Genomic DNA, 23,937 nt, shown 5'->3' on the forward strand with positions numbered 1-23,937 from the left:
TTGAGAAAATAAGATTAGTTTTGCAAGCATTAATAGCAACACACAAGGGGTATAAAGAGAAATAAGGTCAGAGCGTCACAGATAGGGATTATGAACTCTGCAGTAGGGAGAGAAGGAAGAAATTAAGTCACCGAGTGACTTTTAGGCAGCTCTTGGGAGAGAGCAAAAGAGGCACAATCTCAAATGCCCTCTTATCTTTCTTCTTTTCCATTTTCCCCACTCCCCTTATTGCTAGACAATTCCCCACGTAGCCCCTCTCCTCTTTTGGGTTGCCGAAATTACAGTGGGACAATTACATGAGTAAATACGATAATGGATCCTTCTGTCTGGAATCTCTTCTAAGGCCCATCTGTCTCCCCCGTCAGATTGCAAATTCCTTGAGGGCAGAGAGGTATCTCCCAAGTGCTTTAGTACAGTGATCTGCACACAGTACGCTTTCAGCTGAGTCTATCAATTGATGACGAGAGGTCCCCACCCTTTCCAGTTAAGCCAGAACCTGGTCTGAAGGCAAGGGGTTCCCTGCTCTTCACCCACAGATGTTGACTCCCCTCTCCCCCCAGCAACCCCCAAAGATATGCACTTGGGGAGCTTCTCAGCCACCAATGTCTAAATCAAAACCACTCTGGAAATTGAGAGCCGAGAATTGGTGCAGTTGGGCCCCAGTCACCCTGCTATTTTGAGGTTCAAGGCAGACCAACCCTCAATCTCACCTGTCTTACCATTGACCTCTCGCCCACATCCCGCCTCTGGCCCGGAATACCCTCTCTCTTCATATCCGACAACTATCCTCCCCCCTTACTGAAGCAATATTGAAGGCACATCTCTTCCAAGAGGTCTTCCCTAAGCCCTCCTTTCCTCTTCTTCCACCCCTCTGTCACCCTGGCTTGCTGCCTTTATTCATTCTCCCTCCCTCCCAGCACTTACACACACATCTTTAATTTTATTTATTTATACTAACGTCTGTCTCCCTCTCTGGACCTAAGCTTGCTGTGGGCATGGAACGTATCTGCTATATTGTTTTACTGTACTCTCTTAAGTACTCAGTGCAGTGCCCAGCACACAGTAAGCACAAAATAAATACGACTGACTGGCTGACCCTTCGAAAAAGGGAGGCTCCAATTTTCCGGGGGGCGCGTGGGCCGGGATGAGGGCGAGGGGGTTCCACGGAGTCAGTCACGGGGTCCACTCTGGGCTCGTTTCTAATAAAATAATTCCTTTAATGACATATTTAAAATAATTTTAAACATCTGGTCAATAAGACATGGTACACAAATATGGAAAAAAATGCCGTACTTTTACGAATAAAGTAAAAGGTAAGCATTTCGATATAGAAAATAACTTTGCTTGGGTGGTGTCGGAATCCTGCCAACACAGGCCCCAGTCCAACTCGACCCTTTTCTACACATTCATTTCAGTCTCATACAGCATGCCGGTATTGGCTTCTTTATCTAATAATTTCTGAAACAAAAGAAAACCAAAAAAAGGGACTGATCGGAAGATTGCCGCGGTCTACGGCTGCATGTTCCAGTCGGGGAGGATTGGGTTAAGAGTAAGCTTTTTGCATCATATATAAAAATAGGCTCCTTGAGCTAACGAGTGCTCCCCTCCTCTTCAAGCTTTTGGGGAAGCCCATTCTCCACATAAGGGGTAATTCCAGGCCTTCCCTGCTATTGCTTTCCCTGGCAGAGGGGCCAGTAGCCTCATGCCACGGGGGTCCAGTGGATTGAGGGTTTGGTTGGAAAAAGGTTGGGGGAGTTGCGGGGACAGGAGAGGAGAGGACTTTGGCTGCAGCTACCCTCATCTGCTGGACAAGGAGGCTTCAAACCCACCGCAGAGGCCCAGAGACGTCGAAACCGTGTTTCTGGGTTGTAGTCCGCGGAGGGGAAAAATAAAAAAAAAAAAAAATAATCAAGTGGCTCTGACCGCCCCAGAGTGCCCCATCACCGATGCTGATTCCAGGCAGCTGCTGAGGGAAGCGTCAAGGCGCGGCCCGAAGAGGAAACTATTCATCCTGCAGGCCCATTTCCTCCTCAGAAGGGTGCCGTCTTTCCAGGCACATTTTTCATCTGGCGGATGAATTTTAACCCACCCTATCCTGGGCGCAAAACATGCAGGCCGCTCTGGATTCCCCGTGCTCCACTCCGGCAGTTTCCCACGCCGCTGTTATTCCATCCTCCTCTTCTCTGTCGGTCCGGCTCTATGGCACCATCTCTCCCAGCGTGCCGCGCCTCACGCCATGAGGAACCTTCACGGCTCCCACGTCCCGGCTACCGGGACCGAGGTTGACTCCTCAGGCCTTGTCGGTCGTGGAAGGACTCGGGAGGGGCGAGTGGCTCCAAAGGGAACCTCGCTCGCCTGTTTCGACTGCCCCCCCGAGAGCCCCTCCCCTCAACCCAACCTGTGATGCAGTTCCCGGGCTGGGCTCAGCACTGAAAGATCGATTCTGGGCGATCTGGGGGTTAAAGACATCTGGTACGCTAAGCACTCCCCTCGAAAGCTGAACTGGAGGAAGGTGCCACGCACGCCCCGGGCGAAGGCGGTTTGGGAAGCGCGAAGCAGGCGGTAACCTAAAGCTTGGTGATCGGCCCGAGGGAAGTCCCCCAGACAGGGAGACCGAGGGGGCACGCCACTTCCTCACCGACAGGAAGCCTCGATGACGCGATCTCGGGCTCCGACATCCAAAACGTGCCGAGTCCGCCATCTAATACGCACCCCGGTCTGAGTAGCCGAAGGATCTTTCTAGGGGCCCGGCTACCCCACACCTGGCCACTTCAGGGCAGAGCAGGGCGGCCAGGCTCCTGGGGTCGGCCGAGTCTTTGGAAGGGGCCAGCCCGAGTGGGGCTGGGGATGACGGTGGGGGTCCAGGCTCACTTCAGTAAAGCTTGGTACAAGGCTAAGGAGTGCTTGGTCTCCTTCTCTTGCTCCATGCAGAAGATCAGGTCCCTGAGACAGACTCGTGTCACTCTCGGACGATGCAAATGTTTGACAACCGTCCCGCCGGACAGCCCGGAGCTGAGCATGGTGCCATTTGAGCACTAAACAGAACAAAACAAAACAAAAAAAACGAGACACATAGAGAGGACACTGGTTAAAGATGCAATGTCTCAGAAGCCAGCTTTTCCCACAAATCCCGATGGGCTGTTACCACATCACCCCTCTCCTGACCTCTGTTGTCTAGCTTTCCGAGTCACCGGGGAGATGACCGGGCCAGAGGCTGTCTAAAAGTGGTAGGCCAGGAAGGGGAGGGAGAGGGCGTGGCTGTGTACTAAGCAGGAGTGAGGTGGGCCGGTAGATCGAGCCGTCTCACGCCTGAGCTGGCCATCCACAGTCCTGCACCGCCGGCAGTCTTCGGGCAGGTGAGCGGAGGCTTCGTGAGCGCTGGGATGGGCACCATTCCCTCAGGTGGAGCTGTGGCTTTGGATATGGTGGGGAGGACGGAGGGGACCGAAGATCGTGTGGCCACCGGGATGAGTCAGAATGACAAACCGGTACGATGCAGCTGAACACCCTTCCTTCCTGAAAGCGTCAGAGCCAGGATTCAGGGTGTCCCTCCTGGGATGGCGGGGGAGAGGGGGAGAGGGGGAGGGTGGCAGATAGCGTGCCCCCACCCCTCCTTCCATGTTGCCTAAACACTAGGATCTGACCCCTTTGAACATTTGATATTCACCTCAAACTTAGCCTTGTGGCACTTGTGTACATATATGGGATTTATTCTAAAACCTATCTCCCCTCTAATAATAAACATGACGGTATTTGTTACGCACTTACTATGTGCCAGGCACTGTAATAATAATAATAATAATGATGGTATTTGTTAAGTGCAGTGTGCGAGGCACTGTTCTAAGCATTGGTGTAGACACAAGGTAATCAGGTTGTCCCAAATGGGGCTCACTGTCTTAATCCTCATTTTACAGATGATGTAGCTGAGGCAAAGAGAAGTGAAGTGACTTGCCCAAGGTCACACAGCAGATGAATGGCAGAGTCGGGATGAGAACCCATGTCCTCTGAATCCCAAACCCGTGATCTTGCCACTATGCCACGCTGTGCTAAGTGCGGGGAGGATACAAGCAAATCACAATGGACACAGTCCCTGTCCCATGTGGGGCTCATAGTCTCAATCCCCATTTTACAGATGAGGTAACTGAGGCCCAGAGAAGTGAAGTGACTTGCCCAAGGTCACAGTACACAAGTGGCAGAGCCAGGATCAGAACCCATGACCTTCTGACCCCCAGGCCCATGGTCTATCCACCACCCTATGCTGCTTTGATTGTAAGCTCCTGGTGGGCAGGTAATGTTTCTAACAAACAATTGTACAGTGTTCAGCTGGCGGTACTCGAGCTTCTTGATGGAGCCAAGCTCTGGAGTTTGGTACTTCTCTGCTGGTGTGAGCACCACCGGCATGGCAGGGAGGAAGAGAGGACTCGGAGGGGAGATTAGAGTCGTAAATAGTTACCCTCCGACCCTCACAAGCAGGGCTGGCACGGTTGCGGGGACCCCTCCGATGGGTGAAGCCAACACAAGGCGGCCACTTTTTTTTATGGTTAAGCACTCACTATGTGTCAAACAGCATTCTAGGCATTGGGGTAGATAGAGGTTAATTTAACACTAAGGACTGGGTAGATACAAGTTAATCAAGTTGGACACAGTTATGGGAAGCAGCGTGGCTCAGTGGAAAGAGCCTGGGCTTTGGAGTCAGCGGTCATGGGTTCGAATCCCAGCTCTGCCACCTGTCAGCTGTGTGACTGTGGGCAAGTCACTTCACTTCTCTGTGCCTCAGCTCCCTCATCTGTAAAATGGGGATTAACTGTGAGCCTCAGGTGGGACAACCTGATTACGCTGTATCTACCCCAGCGCTTAGAACAGTGCTCTGCACATAGTAAGCGCTTAACAAATACCAACATTATTATTATTATTATGAGGCTCACAGTCTCAATCCCCATTTTACAGATGAGGTAACTGAGGCCCAGTGAAGTGACTTACCCAAGGTCACAAAGCAGACAAGTGGCAGAGCCAAGATTAGACCCCACGACCTCTGACCTCCAAGCCTGTGCTCTTACCACTGGGCCATGTTGCTTCTCTGAGAAGTGAAGGGATCTGTCCAACGTTGCATAGCAGACAGGTGGCAGAGCCGGGACTAAAACCCAGATCTTCGGACTCCCGAGACTGCTCTTTCCACTAGGCCATGCTGCTTCCCACTTGGCCTGGCTACCCACTGGACAACATATGGAAAAGGCGGAGGTCTTGTTTCCTGGCAAAACCCTCCTCTTCAAAGTTCTGGCCCGGGATGGGAAATAAGGATGGGGGGGGGGGGGGGGGGGGGGAGGGGTCAAATGAAATTGGGGAGATGTAATTTCAAAAGGGTTCGGAACACAGGGAGAGCAGTGGACTGTCAAATGTGAATGGGGAGGGAGTTCCAGGCAGGAGAGAGTGTGAAAGAGATGGGGGGGGGGGGGAGGGGGGCGCGCAATATGGGCAATCAATACATTGTATTTGAGAGCTTACTGAGTACAGAGCACTGTACCCCAGTGCTTAGTACAGTGACTGGCACATATGAAGAGCTTAAATACCATAAAATATCATGAAATACTACCTCTGCCTTTTTCACATGCTGTCCAGAGGGTAGCCGAGAGAGAGAGTTGGTAGACACATGCCCTGCTTCACAAGGAGCTTCCAGTCTCGAGCCAATTGGCTCATGCTAATTAGGTCTTTTTTTCTCTCTGGTTGTTCTTTCTGACATTTGTTAAGTGCTTACTATGTTCCAGGTACTGTTTTAAGTTCTGGGGTCGACATAAGGTTGGACACAGTCCCTGCCCCACAGGGGACTCACAGTCTTGTTTCCCATTTTATAGATGAGGTGACTGACGCAAAGAGAAGTGCCTTGCCCACAGTCACCCAGCAGACAGGTGGCGGAGTCGGGATTAGAACCTAGATCCTTCTGACTCACAGACCTGGGTTCTATCCACTAGGCCACGCTTATTTAAAACATTCTGGTTGGGAAAACAGCTCGGGAAAAGGACCTCAACCAGCAGAGAGGTTTCAGCCATTCTGGGTAAGGCTTGGAGGGGGTCTTGGTTCAAGTCTGTCACAGGACCAACTGCTGATGGATGTGGCGGACGCTGCAGGAGCGGGCGAGCCAGAGAGCATGTGCTCGGCAGGGCAGCGGCTCCGACAACCCGGGGCTGGAAAGGAGGTCACTCCACGAGGAGGCAGCTGAAGCCCCAAGGCAAATGTGAGAATCAATCAAATCCCGCGGGACACTAGGCCCCTCTGGGAAGGTGAATCCCAAGAGGCCCCGGCCACAGTCGGAGAAGCAGCGTGTCCTAGTGGAAAGAGGCCGGGCCTGGAACTTGGAGGGCCTGGGTTCTAATCCCGGCTCCACCACTTGCCTGCTGTGTAACATTGCGTGAGTCACTTAACACAATACTATTCTATTGGGGTATCAATACTCATTCTTCCTCCCTGCTTCGACTCTGAGCCCCGTGGACGGACAGGGAACGTGTCCGATTTCTTTATCTTGGATCTAATCCAGTGTTTCTTACAGTGCTCAGCACATACGATGACCGTAAATAACCATAAAAAAATTGTTTGGTGGATTCTTTTCCCCCCGTTTCCCTCTGCTCCTCCCCCTCTCCCTTCCCATCCCCTCAGCACCGTACTCGTCTGCTCAACTGTATATATTTTCATTACTCTATTTATTTTGTTAATGAAATGTACATCGCCTTGATTCTATTTAGTTGCCATTGTTTTTACAAGATGTTCTTCCCCTTGACTCTATTTATTGCCCTTGTCGTCTTGTCTGTCTGTCTCCCCCGATTAGACTGTAAGCCCGTCAAACGGCAGGGACTGTCTATCTGTTGCCAACTTGTTCATTCCAAGCGCTTAATACAGTGCTCTGCACATAGTAAGCACTCGATAAATACTATGGAATGAATGAATGAATTCAGGTAACAGAGCGGATGACTGGGTTTCTGTAAGTGGCAACCTTGGGGAGGCGGGCTCATCCTAGCAAAAGCGGGACTGAGCGATTCGCCCCATTGGCCTGCTTTCCCCAAACGCTCTCTTCCTCCCCTTGCATTTTCTGAACCTTATTTTTCGGTCATCTTTTTCCGTGCACCATAAAAGGCTTCCGCAGCGGTCCAAATGCCGGGTCCCCATAACTGTAAGCTCCTTGTGGGCAGGGAATGCATCTCCCAACTCTGTTGTATTGTACTCCCCCAAGCATCTAGTACGGTACCGGACACACAGTAAGCGCTCAACAAATTCCACCGATCGATTCTGCCACCTACACATCTCTGTTGCTAGTCCTCAGCTGACCCTGGCCAACACTGGTACCCACCCCAAGCCCCATTAACCCTAGGCAAAGATATACGCATTCCCGGGGGTCCGAAAGGTCAAAGCCCAGGCCGTTGCAGAGAAGCAGGGCTGGCTGCCTGCTTTCTTGGAGCTTCCTCCATTTGGGGGGTTCCTAGGCCCACAGGCTTAAGAATTGAGGGGGGCTGTGGGGGTCTAATGCGACAACGGAACTCAACCGCGTGCTGCGAGTCTGCAGAGGCGACAGCCTCCCTGGCAACTTTTGGTGACATCTTTTATCACCCGTGTTTTCAGAGTTGGGGGTGGTTTCAGAGGATGGGGCCCCAGTGTGGGGGTGAAGCAGCGTGGCTCAGTGGAAAGCGCCTGGGCTTCGGAGTCAGAGGTCATGGGTTCAACTCCCAGCTCTGTCACTTGTCAGCTGTGTGACTGTGGGCAAGTCACTTCACTTCTCGGTGCCTCAGTTACCTCATCTGTAAAATGGGGATTAACTGTGAGCCTCACGTGGGACAACCTGATTACCCTATATCTACCCCAGCGCTTAGAACAGTGCTCTGCACCTAGTAAGCGCTTAACAAATACCAACATTAACTGGCATTCTTCAGGAGGGAAGCATTGCCAATTGTGATGTATTGTAGTCTCCCACGTGCTCAATACAGCACTCCGCAGGGGTGAAGCGCTCAATAAATACCACTGATTTGACTGTCAGTTGGGCGCCCGCTCTGGGGCGCTGCCACTGGAGCCGAGGCTACTTAGTCTCGTGGGGCAGCGCCCTCTGCTGGCCCCTTAGCAGTGGTTCAGTCGTCCGAGCAGGACAGAGTCCGATCAATCCATCAATGGTATTTACTGAGCGCCGACTGTGTGCACAGCACTGGACTAAGCGCTTGGGACAGTATAACAATATAACAGCCACGTTCCCTGCCCACACCGAGCAGCCAGTCTAGAGAGAGCCGGCCCCGCTGGGGTCGGAGTAGAGGGTGCTCTGCACACTCTAAGCGCTCAAATACGGCTGAATAAATGAACTGGCGGGGGATGGGGATGGAAAGAGACGTAACTGGGTCAGAGACCCACCTGGACCACAATCCTTCAGCCTTTGGAAATTCAGCATCTGGATGAGGGGGTCCGGCAGTGGCAACAGAGAGAGGCGCAGGAGGCCGGGGGGCCCCAGGGGTCTGAACTCTGGGTTCTAATCTCAGCTCAGGGGCTGGAGAAACAGAACGCATGGATGCTATCTTTACATTGCAAAGGTTCATTTATTCAGCTGTACTTATTGAGCGCTTAGAGAGTGTAGAGCACCCTCTACTCTGACCCCAGCAGGGGCCGGGCCCCTCTAGACTGGCTGCTCGGTGTGGGTAGGGTACATGTCCGTTATATAGTTATTCTGTTCCAAGTGCTTAGTCCAGTGTTGTGCACAGTTGGCACTCAGTAAATATCATTGATGGACTGATTGGACTCTGTCCTTCTCGGAGTAAAGATATTGTACTCTCCCAAGCATTTAGTATAGTGCTCTGCATACACTTAGTGCTCAATAAATACCACTGATTGGTTGATTAGATGATGCTGGTGACCCCCACCCCCACCCCACCCACCCTGGAGCACTAGGAAGGGAAATTTCCTGAAGCTTGTCATTTTGATCCTACACACAGTAAGTGCTCAATAAATACCACTGATCTATCGGGCCTGGGAGTCACAAAATCCTGGGTTTTCATCATGGCTCCGCCACTTGCCCGCTGTGTGACCTTGGGCAAGTAACTTCTCTGTCCCTCAGTTACCTCATCTGTAGGATGGCGATTAAGGCTGTGAGCCCCACGTGGGACAGAGCCTGTCTATGACCCAATTAGCTAGTCTCTACCCCAGCTAGATAGACCCGGGAGAGCAGGTCATATCCTTCGAAGGTATCAAAAATCTTTAAAAGGGCTGACGACAAGGTCCATCCACATCCAAATGACCAAGGGAACCGGCAAAAAGGAAACCTGTTTGACGGGTGGGGGAGTGAGTGGGAATGGACATGTGAGCACTTAGGGTTTTTCACATCATTTCATCCACTTTTAAAGGGCATTTGACAATGCAGCCATTTATCTCCAGAAGATTGTCAGCTCTTTACAGTCTAGAGACAGACATTAATATAAATAAGTTATGGAAAAGTGCTGTGGGGTGAATACCAAGTGCCCAAGGATACAGATCCAATCAGTGACATTTATTATTATTGTTATTATGAATTGAGTGCTTACGATGTGCAGTGCACTGTACTAAGTGCTTGAGAGTGTATAATTTTATGGCATTTATTAAGTCCTTACTATGTGCTGCACTGTTCTAACCACTGGGGTAGATAAAAGCTAATCTGGTTGGACATAGTCTCTGTCCCACATGGGGTTCATAGCCTTAATTGCCATTTTATAGACGAGGTAACGGAGGCACAGAGAAAGAAGTGAAGTGACTTGCCCAAGGTCACACAGCAGAGAATAATAATAATGTTGGTATTTGTTAAGCGCTTACTATGGGCAACGCACTGTTCTAAGCACTGGGGGGATACAAGGTGATCAGGTTGTCCCACGTGGGGCTCACAGTCTTCATCCCCATTTCACAGATGAGGTAACTGAGGCCCAGAGAAGTTAAGTCACTTGCCCAAAGTCACACAGCTGACAAGCAGCAGAGCTGGGATTAGAACCTATGACCTCTGACTCCCAAGCCCGGGCTCTTTCCACTGAGCCACGCTGCTTCTCATAGTAATAATGTTAGTATTTGTTAAGTGCTTACTATGTGCAGAGCACTGTTCTAAGTGCTGGGAGAGATACAGGGTCATCAGGTTGTCCCACGTGAGGCTCACAGTTAATCCCCATTTTACAGATGAGGTAAATGAGGCACAGAGAAGTTAAGTGACTTACCCACAGTCACACAGCTGACAAATGGCAGAGCCGGGATTCGAACCCCATGATCTCTGACTCCCAAGCCCGGGCTCTTTCCACTGAGCCACACTGGAGCCAGGAGGAGAACCCATGTCTTTCTGACTCCCAGGCCTGAGCTCTAACCACCAGACCACACTGCTTCTCTCTAGTACACAACTGGTAAGTAACATTCCTTCCCACGAGCTTAGTCTAGATGGGAAGACAGATATTAAGATAAAGAAATCAATCAGGAATATGGACATAAGTTCTTTGGGGCAAAAACCAAGCGCCCAAGGGGTACAGATCCAAATATGTCATTGTGGGCAGGGAATGTGTCTGTTATATTGTACTCTCCCAAGCGCTTAGGACAGTGGTCTGCACATGGTAAGTGCTCAATAAATGTGATCTGTCGTGCATATTTATTACTATTACTATGGTATTTGTTAAGCATTTCCTATGTGCCATGCACTGTTCTACGCGCTGGGGTAGTTACAAGGTAATCAGGTTGTTCCACGTGGGGCTCACAGTCTTAATCCCCCTTTTCCAGGTGAGGTAACTGAGGCACAGAGAAGTGCAGTGGCTTGCCCAAGGTCACATAGCAGACAAGTGGCGGAGGAGGGATTAGAACCCACGTCCTTTAACTCCCCAGCCCATGCTCTTTCCATTAAGCCATGCTGCTTTAAACTCGGTTTAGACATCACAGAAAGGAGGACAACACATCCTTCTGCCTTTACCTCTCCTAAGCTAAAGCTGGGCTTTAAGGCCCAACCCTGCTTCCATCCTGAAAGCAACGAGACCCAACCGAGCCGGCGAGCCACCGAGGCTCTGCCTTCTCTTCTTCCCCTCCTGGCACGACCGAGCTGACTGCCCACCCGCCTTTTGAAAACTCCGGGAAACGGGGTCCCCCGGCAAATGACAATGGTGGTGATTGGTATTTGTTCGCGGGGAAGCACCGCGCTAAACACTGGAGTACATAAAACGCTATCAGATCTGACAGTCCCTGTCCCACGTGGGGTTACTAGTCTAAGAGGGAGGAAAAATGGGGATTTAAAACCCATTTTACAGGTGAGGTCACTGGGGCACACAGAATGTCAGGGACTCGCCAGGTGTCATGGAGCAGGCAAGCGGAGGAGCCGGAATTAGAACCCAGGTCCCTTGAATCCCAGTCACGTGATCTCTCTAAAGCCCACTGCACCCTCTGCTTCCTCCACGGTAGCAACTGTTGGACCTTCTGGGCGAATTAAAGCTACGATGCCAGGAAGGCTCTGTTCCCCCCCACAAAGCAGAGATGAGGAAACGAGGAGCAGCATGGCCTCGCTGGTAGATCACGGGCCTGGGAGTCAGGAGGACCGGAGTTCTAATCCCAGCTCCACCACTCATCTGCTGTGTGACCTTAGGTAAATAACCACTTCTCTGAGCTTCGGTTTCCTCATCTGTAAAATGGGGTGTAAAGCTGAGCCCCACATAGGACCCCAGTGCTGAGTACACTGCCTGGCACATAGTAAGTACTTAAATAATCATATTTAAGTACTTGTCAGCTGTGTGACTCTGGGCAAGTCACTTAACTTCTCTGTGCCTCAGTTCCCTCATCTGTAAAATGGGGATTAAGACTGTGAGCCCCACGTGGGACAACCTGATTCCCCTGTGTTTACCCCAGCGCTTAGAACAGTGCTCTGCACATAGTAAGCGCTTAACAAATACCAACATTATTATTATTATATTTATTTTAGGCTTACTATGTGCAGAGCACTGTACTAAGTGCTTGGGAGAGTACAATATGACAGAATTAGCAGGTACCTTTTAAAAAAAAAAAGACTAAAAATGACTGATGAGCCAAACTGGGGCTGAGATGGGTATATTCCTTCCACAGCCTGCACACATGGTGGCCAGTGACCTACAGGGGGAAATGTCACCCTGCCAACTGCCACGTTCCACTCCCCGCCCAGAATCAGAAAGCAGGGGGAACCACGAGGCCTGGGGCTACCAAGCAGTTGCAGCCCCCTGGAAAGTGGCCGGACAACAGGGCGTGGAGGGGAAAGGCCTGCCGAGGTGAGGAGGGCAAAGGGGCTGAGCCGCTTTGCCCCGCAAGCACGGGGCATGCGAGGTGCTGCCTCTGTCTCGAGGAGGTCAGGTGCCCGACCGCAGCCCGGGCTGGGAGCCAGCCAGGCCCAGCGGCAAGACCACGGGCCAGGAGGCAAGACGGCCCCATTCGGGTCGAGGTTTGGCCGCTTGCCTGCTAGGTGACCTCAGCCAAGTCACTTACTTTCTCTGCGCCCCAGTTCCCTCACCTGGAAAATGGCGCAGGGTGGAAGGGGGAAGAAGAGGGGAACGATTACTTCCCTCACTCCCTCCAAGTCTTATTGAAGGCACATAGCAAGCACTTAGCCCATGCCACAGCTACCATCCTCATTGTCCTGCACTGCCAAAACCAGCAGTTTCTCCAACTTTCCCAATTATCGCAATGAAAAGGCAATCCATCGATGGTATTTACTAAGTAATGACTGCTTGCAGAGACCTGTACTAAGCACCTGAGAGATTTGGTAGACGAGTTCCCTGCCCAAGGTCACACAGCAGACATGTGGCGGAGCTGGGATTAGAACCCAAGTCTTTCTGACTCCCAGGCCCATGGTCTATCCACTAGGTCACGAGTTCTGAGTCATGGCAGAAGTAATCTCTTGCTGCGACTACTTCTGTCCAACAACGGCAGCAATGAGTTTTACTTCTGTAAGCCCGCTATGAGCAAGGGAACGTGTCTACCTACTCAGTCATATTGTAGTCTCCCAGGTGCTTAGTACAATGCTCTGCACGTAGAAAATGCTCAATATGATTGATTAGAAACAAACAATTCGCTAGGTAATTGTCGTCATTCTAAGTCTCCTATTATCTCCCTCATCCAGAAGTATGTCACTTCCTATGACTTCATCCTTAAACTATACCTTAAGGAAATACTGTATAAATATGTCACATTAGTTAATAGACAATTGTTAAGCTGAATTTCCTGGCTCTTCGCCACTTCATTTTCAGCATGTTATCCTCAACCAAATGACAAATCTTTTGACCCTTCACATATCATCAGCGTCTTCGTGTTACCAATATGTTCAGCCTAAAGGTACGATGCAATTAGTCATTTAAATTGCAAAACGTCTTTCCCGGATGAAGAAAGTAATTTTCAGCTCATCGCAAGGTGGAAAGAGCTATATCAGGGCAATGAATTACACTGTCTATACAGAGGAAGCACCCTAAAATGGTTGGATTTTCTTACATGCAAAGGATCTAAGGAAAGCAAAGAAGCAGCATAGCCTATTGGATAGAGCACTAGCCTGGGAGTCAGAAGGACCTGGGTTCTAATCCCACCTCCCCTACCTGTTTGCTGTGTGACCCTGGGCAAGTCAGCTCACTTCTCTATGCCTCAGTTACCTCATCTTAAAATGGAGATTAAGACTGTGAACCCCATGTGGGGGAGAGATTGTGTCCAATCCTTGTATACCTCATATACCCCAGCACTTACAACAGTACCTGGCACAAAAGCATTCACATCTTCACATCAGAGCCCTACTAAAATTGCGTCGCCTTCAGAAAGCCTTCCCCGGCTCACCTCATCTCTCCACCCTTTCTTCCCCCCCTTCTGCATCGCCTAGGTCTGTGCACCCAAGCCCTTGGATATTCACTCTGCTTCACCCCCAAATTATGTCTTTATCCTTACACACTGTCACTTCCCCTGTCATGTGCTTAAATGTCTGTATCTCCCACTAGATTGCCAGCTCCTTGTGGGCAGGGCCCGTGTTTACCAACTCTATTTGACTGTCTTCTCCCAAACACTTCTACCATGCTCTGCACCCCATAAATGCTCAATAAATACCATTGGTTGATTGAACCTGTGAGCCTGGGGCTACTAGGGCTCCCCCAAAGCAGGACAAACTAAAACCAGACTGAGAGGCCCCAGAAAATCACTAGCTTTCCTCTGGACTGGGTGCTCACCTCTCTTCAGACAGAACCATCTCTCTCTCCCACCTCTCGCCGCCATCCCCAGGCTGATGTGAGAGGCCCAGCAGTCTCCAAATCCCCGGATGTGGAGCAGCCAAAAGAGATGGGCAGGATCAAGTGGGGTTCGGCTAGACCTAAGGATGAACTTTCCCCAGTTGCTCATTGGGGACGGGGGTGAGGCATGACAAGAGGAAGGAAACGTTTGGGATGGAAGATGAACCCTTCCATCCCAAGTGGGTGGAGGTGCAAGAGGGTGACTGAGCGTGGGCTCCAAGCACCCGGGGACCACTGAAGACAAGAGCCCTTGGGCCGGAGGGATCGGGGCCAGCAATGGGGTTGCTGGTCAGTCCACATTTCACTTCCTAGGAGGATTCTCCTGCAAAAAAGGTGGCAGCCGCTGCAGGGGAAGGAGCGTTTGCTTTTCACGCTGGGACTGAAGTGATAGGCCCTGCCTGCGTCTTGGAAGAAGCATGTTTTCTGTAGAGGTATCGAGGAGAAACTCTGGGAAGTGGCAGTGCAGGTAACTGGGGGAACAGAGGCTACAACGCCATGGCTACTGATCGAGTCTGGACTCTAGAAAATGGCTTTCCGGCCCCATGGCACCCTAGGAGGCTTAAAGTGAAGGAGGTTTTAAAATTACTTATTCATATTAATCAATTGTATTTGAGTGCTTATTATGTGCGGAGTACTGTACTAAACCCGAGGGAAGAGTACAAAACAGAATTAGCAGATGCATTCCCTGCCCGTAACAAGCATACAATGTAGAGGGGGAGACAGACATAAATATGAATAAATATTAATACCTGTCTGTCCCTCCAGATTGTAAGTTCGTTATGGGGAGGGAACGCACCTGCTAGTTCTGCTGGACTGCACTCCCTAAGCACTTAGTACAGTGCTCTGCACAAAGTGCTCAATAAACACCACTGATGGTCTACGCTGACAGGCAGATTGACTTCTTTCCCTGGGAAATTATTCCATAATTTAGTGGCACAGTTGAGGCGGCTTTTCTTGGCAAGCCAAGTTTTCTTTCAGCCCATTTTCCTCCCATTGTGCCAATCCAAGCAACTCTCTCATCGTCAACGTTAATGCTTTTTCCACACATTTGTAGAATTTTACAGCCATGGCATTCTCAGCTTTTTCTTTTCTTTGCTCCCTTTGCATTTATCTTGTTGAGTTTTTACGTCCCCACAAAAATTCATCTTTTTTTTTTTAAAAAAAAAAAAAAAGAAAAATAATCCAATGACCCTGGCTCACCCAGTTCCTCTAGAGCACATGTGTTTCTATGACCCGACTGGGATAGGACATGGTGAAAGGATGTGAGAACGTGGACCTGTCACGGAAATAACCAGTGTCCACAGGTAGATACGGGGAAGGAAGGAACGGGAGGAGGCTCTCCTCAGTTACCTCATCTGTAAAATGGGGATGAAGACTGTGACAGCTATGAGGGACAGGGACTGTGTCTGAACCGATTACCTATTTAGCCCAATGCTTAGGACAGTGCCTGGCACCTGATAAGTGCTTAACAAATACCACAATTATTATTACTATTATCCTGCTTCCTGGCCTCACTGTACCATATAGAGTACTGGGTGTCAGTCTTCAGCTTCTAGTCTAGAACACTGTTCTGTTGCTGCCACCTTGCCGACCGAGATCAGGATGACAGGACCCAAAGGCTGGCGTTTTTCTCCTCTCCTAACCCCGTATGCCTGACGGAGATGCTCAGGAGCCCTGAAACTGCTCAAAGATAATAGCAGAAGGAAGACGAGGACGGGAAGCAACAGAGAAAAACAGGTAACACAAAAGATACATCATCGGCACCCGAAGACAACCGGCGACCGTATCTGAGGGGGGACAAAGCAGGCAATGCCGACTAAGGGCCCTTCGGTCCTAGGTCATCCCGGGGATCTTACTTTTGACTCTACCCCATCGCTTAGTGCTTAGCAAGTACCATTAAAGAACACTAAGCCACACCACAAGGATTCCATCCGGCTAGCAGCTGATGCCATAACTACCCATTCATGAGGATGGGTAGTTGTGGTGAGTTAAGGCGTCGCTCAGACTAACCGGATGTTAGACGGGAAGATTCCAAGGAGGAGGTGGGGATGTGTAAGACTAAGTTCTCCGGTCCTTAATGCCAGAGTCAGGCATTAAGTCTTTTCTCATTACTATCCAGGGCGGCTCTTTCCCTTCTTCCTTTGCCCGTCGGGTCATCAAATTGGGTGGAAAAGTAAACTCTTGTCCCCAAACGGGTGCCACCTAATGGCCCGTGCCTGCCTGTCTCAGGCCCACGGACAGAGGTGAGCCAAAAGACTTAAAAGTACCCGTTCCAGTCACTACAACTTAGCAGTGTGTCCACACTCGGTCTCGCTCCGACACTTCGTGCACATTTTTTTGATTAAGACACAAAAGGCCTTGGCCATGCCCCCTGAGTTCACCGACTGGGAGGTGCGTTTTTCTGGGTCGGACCAGGTAAGGGCTCAGCAAGTTGCCCCTTTCTCTCCCTTCCTAAGAATGCTGTTCAACCCCTCTCTGGAATGCTGCTGGGAAACTGACCAATAACAACATCCAAGCAAGCAACTCCCACTACCATGGGCCCCTTAAAACATCAACCTCACTCAAGTCACTCAAGTCACTCAGAGAAGCAGCGTGGCGCAGTGGAAAGAGCCCGGGCTTTGGAGTCAGGGCTCATGAGTTCGAATCCCAGCTCTGCCACTTGTCAGCTGTGTGACTGTGGGCAAGTCACATAACTTCTCTGTGCCTCAGTTCCCTCATCTGTAAAATGGGGATTAAGACTGTGAGCCCCACGTGGGACAACCTGATTCCCCTGTGTCTACCCCAGCGCTTAGAACAGTGCTCTGCACATAGTAAGCGCTTAACAAATACCAACATTATTATTATTATTATTAAGTCAGGGACTGTCTGGTCACACTTGGACTCTTACTGAGGACTTTCCACCTGCCACATGAGAGGGTGGGAGGAGAAAGAGAAAGAAAGAGAGATTGTCTCCCCGTTTCCCACTCCCCCCCATCTTTTTCCCCCTCCCTCTGCCCTTTACCAGGAGCTAAACCCAGTAGGATCACCAGATAAGAGCCACAACACAGACCACTCCAGAGAAGCCCTGCCTGAGAGAGGAGGTTAAAAGCTTAAAGCTTTGCTGCCCCATAGCAGCCGTGCAATCTCCCGGGGAACGGGAATTATCTATCCCGGGAGCGGGAATCTGACAGACACGGTCACCTCGGAGGAACTCGACTCATCCCGAGGAAAGCTCGGTTGGCAGAAAGCGAGCCTCTGGCCTGGGCAAATCTGAAGCCTGATATTTAGATAATAATCCATCCGTGTCCCCTGACTTGAGTAATTACGAGACACGAAGGGAATTATGACATGTTCTAACATAATGCCCTTTGAATTTTAACTGCCTTAAAGTGAGGTGCTATTTTGACAGCTGGAAGCACATTGATAGTAGCAGCAAACATAAATCTGTGGTCATTTTTTCATCTCGAAGGACTCCCACAAAACCCAATCACGGTCCAGCCTAGCATTTAACAATTCCTTCTTGGTGACACAATGCACTGAAGGCCACAGGGGGAAAGAGAAGCATGAAAAGATGGGGTGGGGGAGGTTATTGGGTGGTGGAGGAGGATACAGCTTTTCCACCCCTGGAAGGCTGGAGCACTTAATACAGAGCATGGCACCCAGCAGGAGCTCAATTAATACTGATCAATCATATTTGTTGAGTGCTAACTTTGTGCTGAACACTGTACTAAGCACTTGGGAGAGTAATGATGGTATTTGCCAAACACTTACTATGTGCCAGGCACTGTTCTCAGCACTGGGGGAGATATAAGGTAATCAGGTTGTCCCATGTGGGGCTCACAGTCTTAATCCCTATTTTACAGATAACTTCTCTGGGCTTCAGTTGCCTTAAGTGACTTGTCCAAAGTCACACAGCTGATGAGTGGTGGAGCCAGAATTAGAACCCATGATCTCTGACTCCCAAGCCCGGGCTCTTTCCACTGAGCCACTCTGCTTCTCTATCGAGCATGTAGTACAGTACTCTGCACACCGTAAGCACTCAATAAATGCAACTGAATTGAAATCATGAATCCTGGGGTGGCTGATCAAGGGGTTGGGGCAGTTTTTACAAAGAGAGCATGGATGTGAACCCCCAGATTTGGAGATGCTCTCACTCTCATGCAGGACAATATAATGATATGTTGTAAACACATTCCCTGCCCACATGAGCTAACAGTCTAGGAGACAGACAATATAAATATTTATATAATAATGTAAATACTTAGGTGCTGTGGGGCTGAGGGAGGGGTGAGTAAAAGAGCAAATCACAGTAATGCAAAAGGGAGTGAGAGAAGAGGAAAGGAGGGGTTAGTCAGGGAAGGCCTCTTGGAAGAGATGTGGCTTTGAAGGTGGGGACAGCAATTGTCAGATACAATTACAACTAGAGAGAATAAAGAAAGAGCACTGAGATCAGAGACCACTTCACACTGAGGGGCCTTGGAGTTACTTAGGACGTCACCCATACCCAGTGACCCTCAACTTTGGAGGGAGGGTCTCAAGCTCCCCAGACTAAGCCGGGAAACTGCCCAAGCGAGGAAAAGATGTTTGGGCCCTTGTTACTCCCTGCACCTTGCTCTCATCTCTCGCTGTCAACCTTTTGCTCCTGTCCTTATCCTTCTCCGACTAGACCCTTATTTCCTCTTTCTCCCAGCCTTGTGTCACCCTTGCACTTGGATTTGCATCCTTTATCCACCGCTCCTCAGCGCTTATGTACATATCCATTATTCATTTATATTAATGTCTGCCTCCCCTTCTAGGATGTACACTCCTTGTTGGCAGGGAACCTATCAACTGTGACATCATACTCTTCCAAGCACTCAGTACAGTGCTCTGTACGCAGTAAATGCTCAATAAATATGATCGATTGATCAATCTCCCTTTCCCCTGACCCCAGAACCTCCTCCCCCTCCCATCTGGTAGACCATCGCTCCCCCCTCATCTTCAAAGCCCCTCAAATCCCATCTCTTCAAGGAAGCCTTCTCTGACTAATGTTTCCTCTCTCCACTTCATCGTCCATTCATTTGAGCCCTCAACCCGCAGTCGCTTAGGTACTTTTAACGACATCTACTTACCCTATCCTATTCTTCCAAATTAGTACGGTGCCCTGCATCCGGGAGGCATTCAATGTAAACAGCTGACTGATTAATTAATGGGACTGCCATCCTTGGCTCCTCTAACTCCAACCTACTCACTCTACTTCAATATCTCTTATCTGGCCACTGACCCCTTGCTCACACCAGGTCTCCGGGCTGGAATGCCCTCCCCCTTTCTCATTCGTCAGACAATCACTCTCCCCACCTTGAAAACCTTATTAAAAACACATTTCCAGGGTCTTCCCCAACCGAGCCATTTCCTCTTCTCCTATTTCCTTCTACATCGCCCTTGCATTCAAACCCTTTATTCTCCCCCATCCTCAGCCCCATGGCACCAATGTACATACCCATCATTTACTGATATTAATGTCTGCCTCTCCCTCTAGACTGTAAGCTTGTCATGGGCAGGGAATGGGCCAACCGTTATCCTGAACTCTCCCAAGTACTCCGTACAGTGCTCTGCACACAATAAGTGCTCAATAAATATGATTGATTGATAGGTACTTACTGAGCCCTTACTTTGTGCAGGGCACTGTACTAAGCCTTCGGAATTCAAATATATGATCTCTGCCTAATCAGAGCTTACAGTTATTTGCACGGATGAAACCAAGTTGACGAGTGATTCCAGAAAGGACACCAGCTCATTTGACTGATACAATTGGTTTCAAATATGCAATCCCTATTTTAATATAGCCAGGGTAGCCCTGCTGGAATTATAACCAAACTCTGATTTAGAACTGAAGTATTTCTACATCCTTTATTTTAAGCATCCAGATTTGATGGTCACTTGAGTAGTGTCATCTTAGTAGGCTTGATTGTTCATACGTGAGAGAGGGCACTTTGAGAGAGGGAAAAAAAAAGGGCATGTTGGCGTTCCAGAATTTGGCCTTACAATCAATGTTTTTTACTGAGTGCTTACCATGTGCAGAGCACTGTACAAAGCACTTGGGGGAGTACAGTACAAAAGAATTAGCCGACATGTTACCTAACCATAGCAAGCTCACAACCTACAGGAGAGCTCACATTTCACAAGTCATTAGAGTAAATTTCACCTGAAATCACGCAGTTCTCTAGACATGCTGTAATTTAAGTTATTATTACTATGGATCTTACTAAGCGCCTATGTGCCATGAGCTGCTCTTTGCACTAAGGTAGATACAAGTTTATCAGACTGGACACAGTCGCTGTCTCACACTGGGCTCACACTCCTAATCCCCATTTTACAGATGAAGTAACTGAGGCACAAAAGTAAAGTGACTTGCCCAAGGTCACACAGCAGACAAGCGGCAGAGCCGGGCTTAAAACTCATGACCTTCGGGGTTGAAATGGTAGAGAGATGCTCCCCGAATGACAGAAACTCTGATAGGCCCAGTGAGTTATCAATAACCAAAACTGAGGTTATTTGGCATCTGCAGCTAATAAAGGGCAAAAAGACCTGAGAGACCAGAGTCTGAGAACTGAAACTCATCACAAAGAACAAGGGCTTTGGAAACAGCAGGGGCAGACGTTAAGGGGTTAAGCACTGTTTCTCACAGCCAGAAAACTTCTTGGACATTAGACCGCGACCTCGAAAAGCCCCGAGGGCAATGACTGAGAAGAAACTAGTGGTTCAAGGACACGTCTGTCTACCCCATCAAGGAGGAAATTTTCAGGCTGCATCCTTGTCAGAGGAGGTCACCGCAGGCAAAGAACTCATTACCCTAAGAGAAAAGGTCGCTAATTTGGCGATCGGTTTTGAACCAGAAAGAAAGAGCAATCACCCTAATTGACTATCCTGTTCTCCCAAGAGGGTCCCAGTGGGGCCATGTTAATGACCATCGCACATGGAATGCAAGCCCAAAAAACACAGATCCCAAGGAAGGAAGTCAGTTTTCCGGTCAGTTTAGGATGAACCACAATACCTCCCCAGGAGCCCCCCGTCTATTAAATGGCATTGATTGAGTGTTGCCTGTGTGCAGATCACTGTACTAAGTGCTTGGGAGACAGCAATACCACAGAGTTGGCAGACACGTTCCCTGCCCAAAATGAGTTTCCAGGCCAGAGGCATCTTAGCTGGACTGCAGACTCTAGACTGTAAGATTGTTGGGGGCAGGGAATGTGTCTGTTGTACTGTACTCTCCCAAGTGCTTAGTACAGTGCTCGGCACACAGTAAGCGCTCATTAAATACCATTGATTGATTAAGCCCCACTCACGCAACCCGCTACCTTTCCTACCAGCCAGTCATTCTAAACCGGAGGTGTGGGGTTTCCCCCCCCCCCCCCCCCCCAAATTAGGGCCAGCCTCAGTTCTTCATTCCCTCTGACGTGGTTTTAGAGAGGGCTTTTGGCATGGCCCTGCCTGGGGCCTGTGCAGGAAGACACACATTTCTCCCCACAAATGCAGACCACTGGGACCCCAACCTCTTTCTAAATCGGCAGCATTATAAATTGGGGTTATCCCCTCCCTACCCATCTCAGCAATCAGACATTCCAGTACCCCAATCCATTTAGATTTTCATGTCTTCAAACACTTAGTACAGTGGTCTGCACTCAGTAAGCACTCAAATACAACTAACCGATACTTCATCAAATATGTATTTCATCCATCTTTCCATCACCTCTTCCCCGAACTGTAAAAAAATTACCCCTTACTTTTAGTATCACAACAACAACAATAATAATAATAATAATAATAAAACGCTTACTGTGTTTAGAGCTAAGCATTGTGAAAGAACACAGAGGTAGGACTCAAAGTTTTAATTTTACCTTTTACCTCTATTATGCTCATCTAAGAATTCAGTACACTTCTCTGCACCCAGTAGTAATAATGTTGGTATTTGTTAAGCGCTTACTATGTGCAGAGCACTGTTCTAAGCGCTGGGGTAGACACAAGGGAATCAGGTTGTCCCATGTGGGGCTCACAGTCTTAATCCCCATTTTACAGATGAGGTAACTGAGGCACAGAGAAGTGAAGTGACGCCCACAGTCACACAGCTGACAAGTGGCGGGGCAGGGATTCGAACCCATGACCTCTGACTCCAAAGCCCGTGCTCTTTCCATTGAGCCACGCTGCTTCTCTAGGCAGTAGGCAGTAGTACTTAATACACGGGTACTGGGTACAGGTACTAGAGTAGTACTGCCTACTCTACCCAGTAGGCAGTAGTACTCAGTACAGTGTCTCACAGAGTAAGCCCTTAACAAATACCATAACTATTACTAGGGGCCGATTTGGTGAAGGGCACTGTACTAAGTGCTTGGAAAGAACAAAGTGGCATGCTTCCTGTCCATAAGAAACTTCTACTTTAAATTGGCAATGGGGAACGGGAGAGGACCAAAAAATACTTGCAAGAATGGTTAAAATAAATACAGTGAGCATACCTGTAAGACCCTCTACACCGTAAGCTCATTATGGGCACAGAACATCTCTATCAAGACTGTTATACTGTCCTCTCCCAAGCATTCAGTACAATGTTCTGCACAGAGTAAGAGCTCAATGAATACTACTGATTGATTGAAAGGTAAGGGTGTCTAGGTACTTGGTGACTGCTAAGGATCAGATGATGTGACACCGGCCTCCTTGGGAGTTCTGCTCCCCAGGAGAAGCGGACACAACGCTATCTCCCATACCTCGCTCCCAGGTCCGATGCTTGAGCTGAGCGGTCTTTTCTTTCTGGGTCCGATGGCCGCCAGAGCTGTGATGTTCGCGTCTCTTTGTTGCATTTGCGCCAGAGCCATCTGCTGAAACTGGAACAGGAAACAAGCAAATTCACGTCACACGGAGCACTGTGCCGTTACAGCCAATACCCCAGTCACTTTTCCCTTGTAGGTGAATAAGCTGTCTCCTCACAAGTCTCTCTCTCTCTCTGTCTGAAGAGTTTAGTCCATTGCCTGCCTCTTCCTCCTCTCCCGTCTGCCTTAGTTGTATTTCCTGGCCTCTTCTTCCAACATCCATCTAAGATGCATCTTGCAATGTGGAAGAAAATACAATTAATCTAAGGTGCTGGATTTTAAATATTGTTCACTGGAAGCTTTACATCCAATCACACACACGTACCAAAGAACTGAGTACTTCAACAGTGGCATTTTCAGGAAATGACAAGTAAACTACAAACAGACAGAACCCATAGGCTAAGTTGTTTCACTACTGCTACGACAGAATAGAGACAGCAGAACCAGATAATAAAATCAATAAAAATCATGACATTTGTTAACTGCTTACTATGTGCCACACACTGTGCTAAGTGCCGGCTTAGAGTCAACTGTCAGATCAGACAGTTCCTGTCCCTTACGATGCCTACCGTCAAAGGGGGAGGGGCAACACAAATTGAATGCCCACTGGACAGATGAGGAAGTGAGGCCCTGAGAAGTCAAATGACTTGCCTAAGCAGTCACAGCAGGCAAGAAAAAAGCAGCTCAGCCTAGTGGAAAGAGCACAGGCCTGGGACTCTGAGGTTCTAATCCCAGCTCTGCCAATCCTCTGCTGTGCAACCTTGGGTAAGTCATTTAACTTCTCTGTCCTCAGCTACCTCATCTATAAAATGGGGATTAAGACCATGGGTCCCATGTGGGACAGAGAATGTGTCCAACCCAATTATTTAGTATCTACTCCAGTGCTT

The 23,937-nt window shown here is 49.3% G+C and overlaps 1 protein-coding gene across 2 annotated transcripts in view; it reads right to left on the reverse strand.

Moving 5' to 3' along the window:
- Positions 1-1,193: 1,193 nt before the first annotated feature.
- TAF4B (TATA-box binding protein associated factor 4b) overlaps positions 1,194-23,937 on the reverse strand; it is a 70,570-nt gene continuing 47,826 nt past the window's right edge. The window contains exons 14-15 of one of the 2 annotated variants that reach the window (XM_029069950.2): positions 22,949-23,065; positions 1,194-3,035 (exon numbers count right to left, since the gene is read on the reverse strand). In XM_029069950.2, coding sequence (XP_028925783.1) covers positions 2,868-3,035; positions 22,949-23,065 — 285 coding nt within the window. In that variant the 3' untranslated portion in view covers positions 1,194-2,867. Of the gene's footprint in view, positions 3,036-20,009; positions 20,181-22,948; positions 23,066-23,937 lie in introns of those variants that run through there. The other variant, XM_029069951.2, reaches the window with a different exon arrangement.

This window comes from Ornithorhynchus anatinus, chromosome 7, assembly GCF_004115215.2.
Source record: "Ornithorhynchus anatinus isolate Pmale09 chromosome 7, mOrnAna1.pri.v4, whole genome shotgun sequence".
Lineage (NCBI taxonomy): Eukaryota > Metazoa > Chordata > Mammalia > Monotremata > Ornithorhynchidae > Ornithorhynchus > Ornithorhynchus anatinus.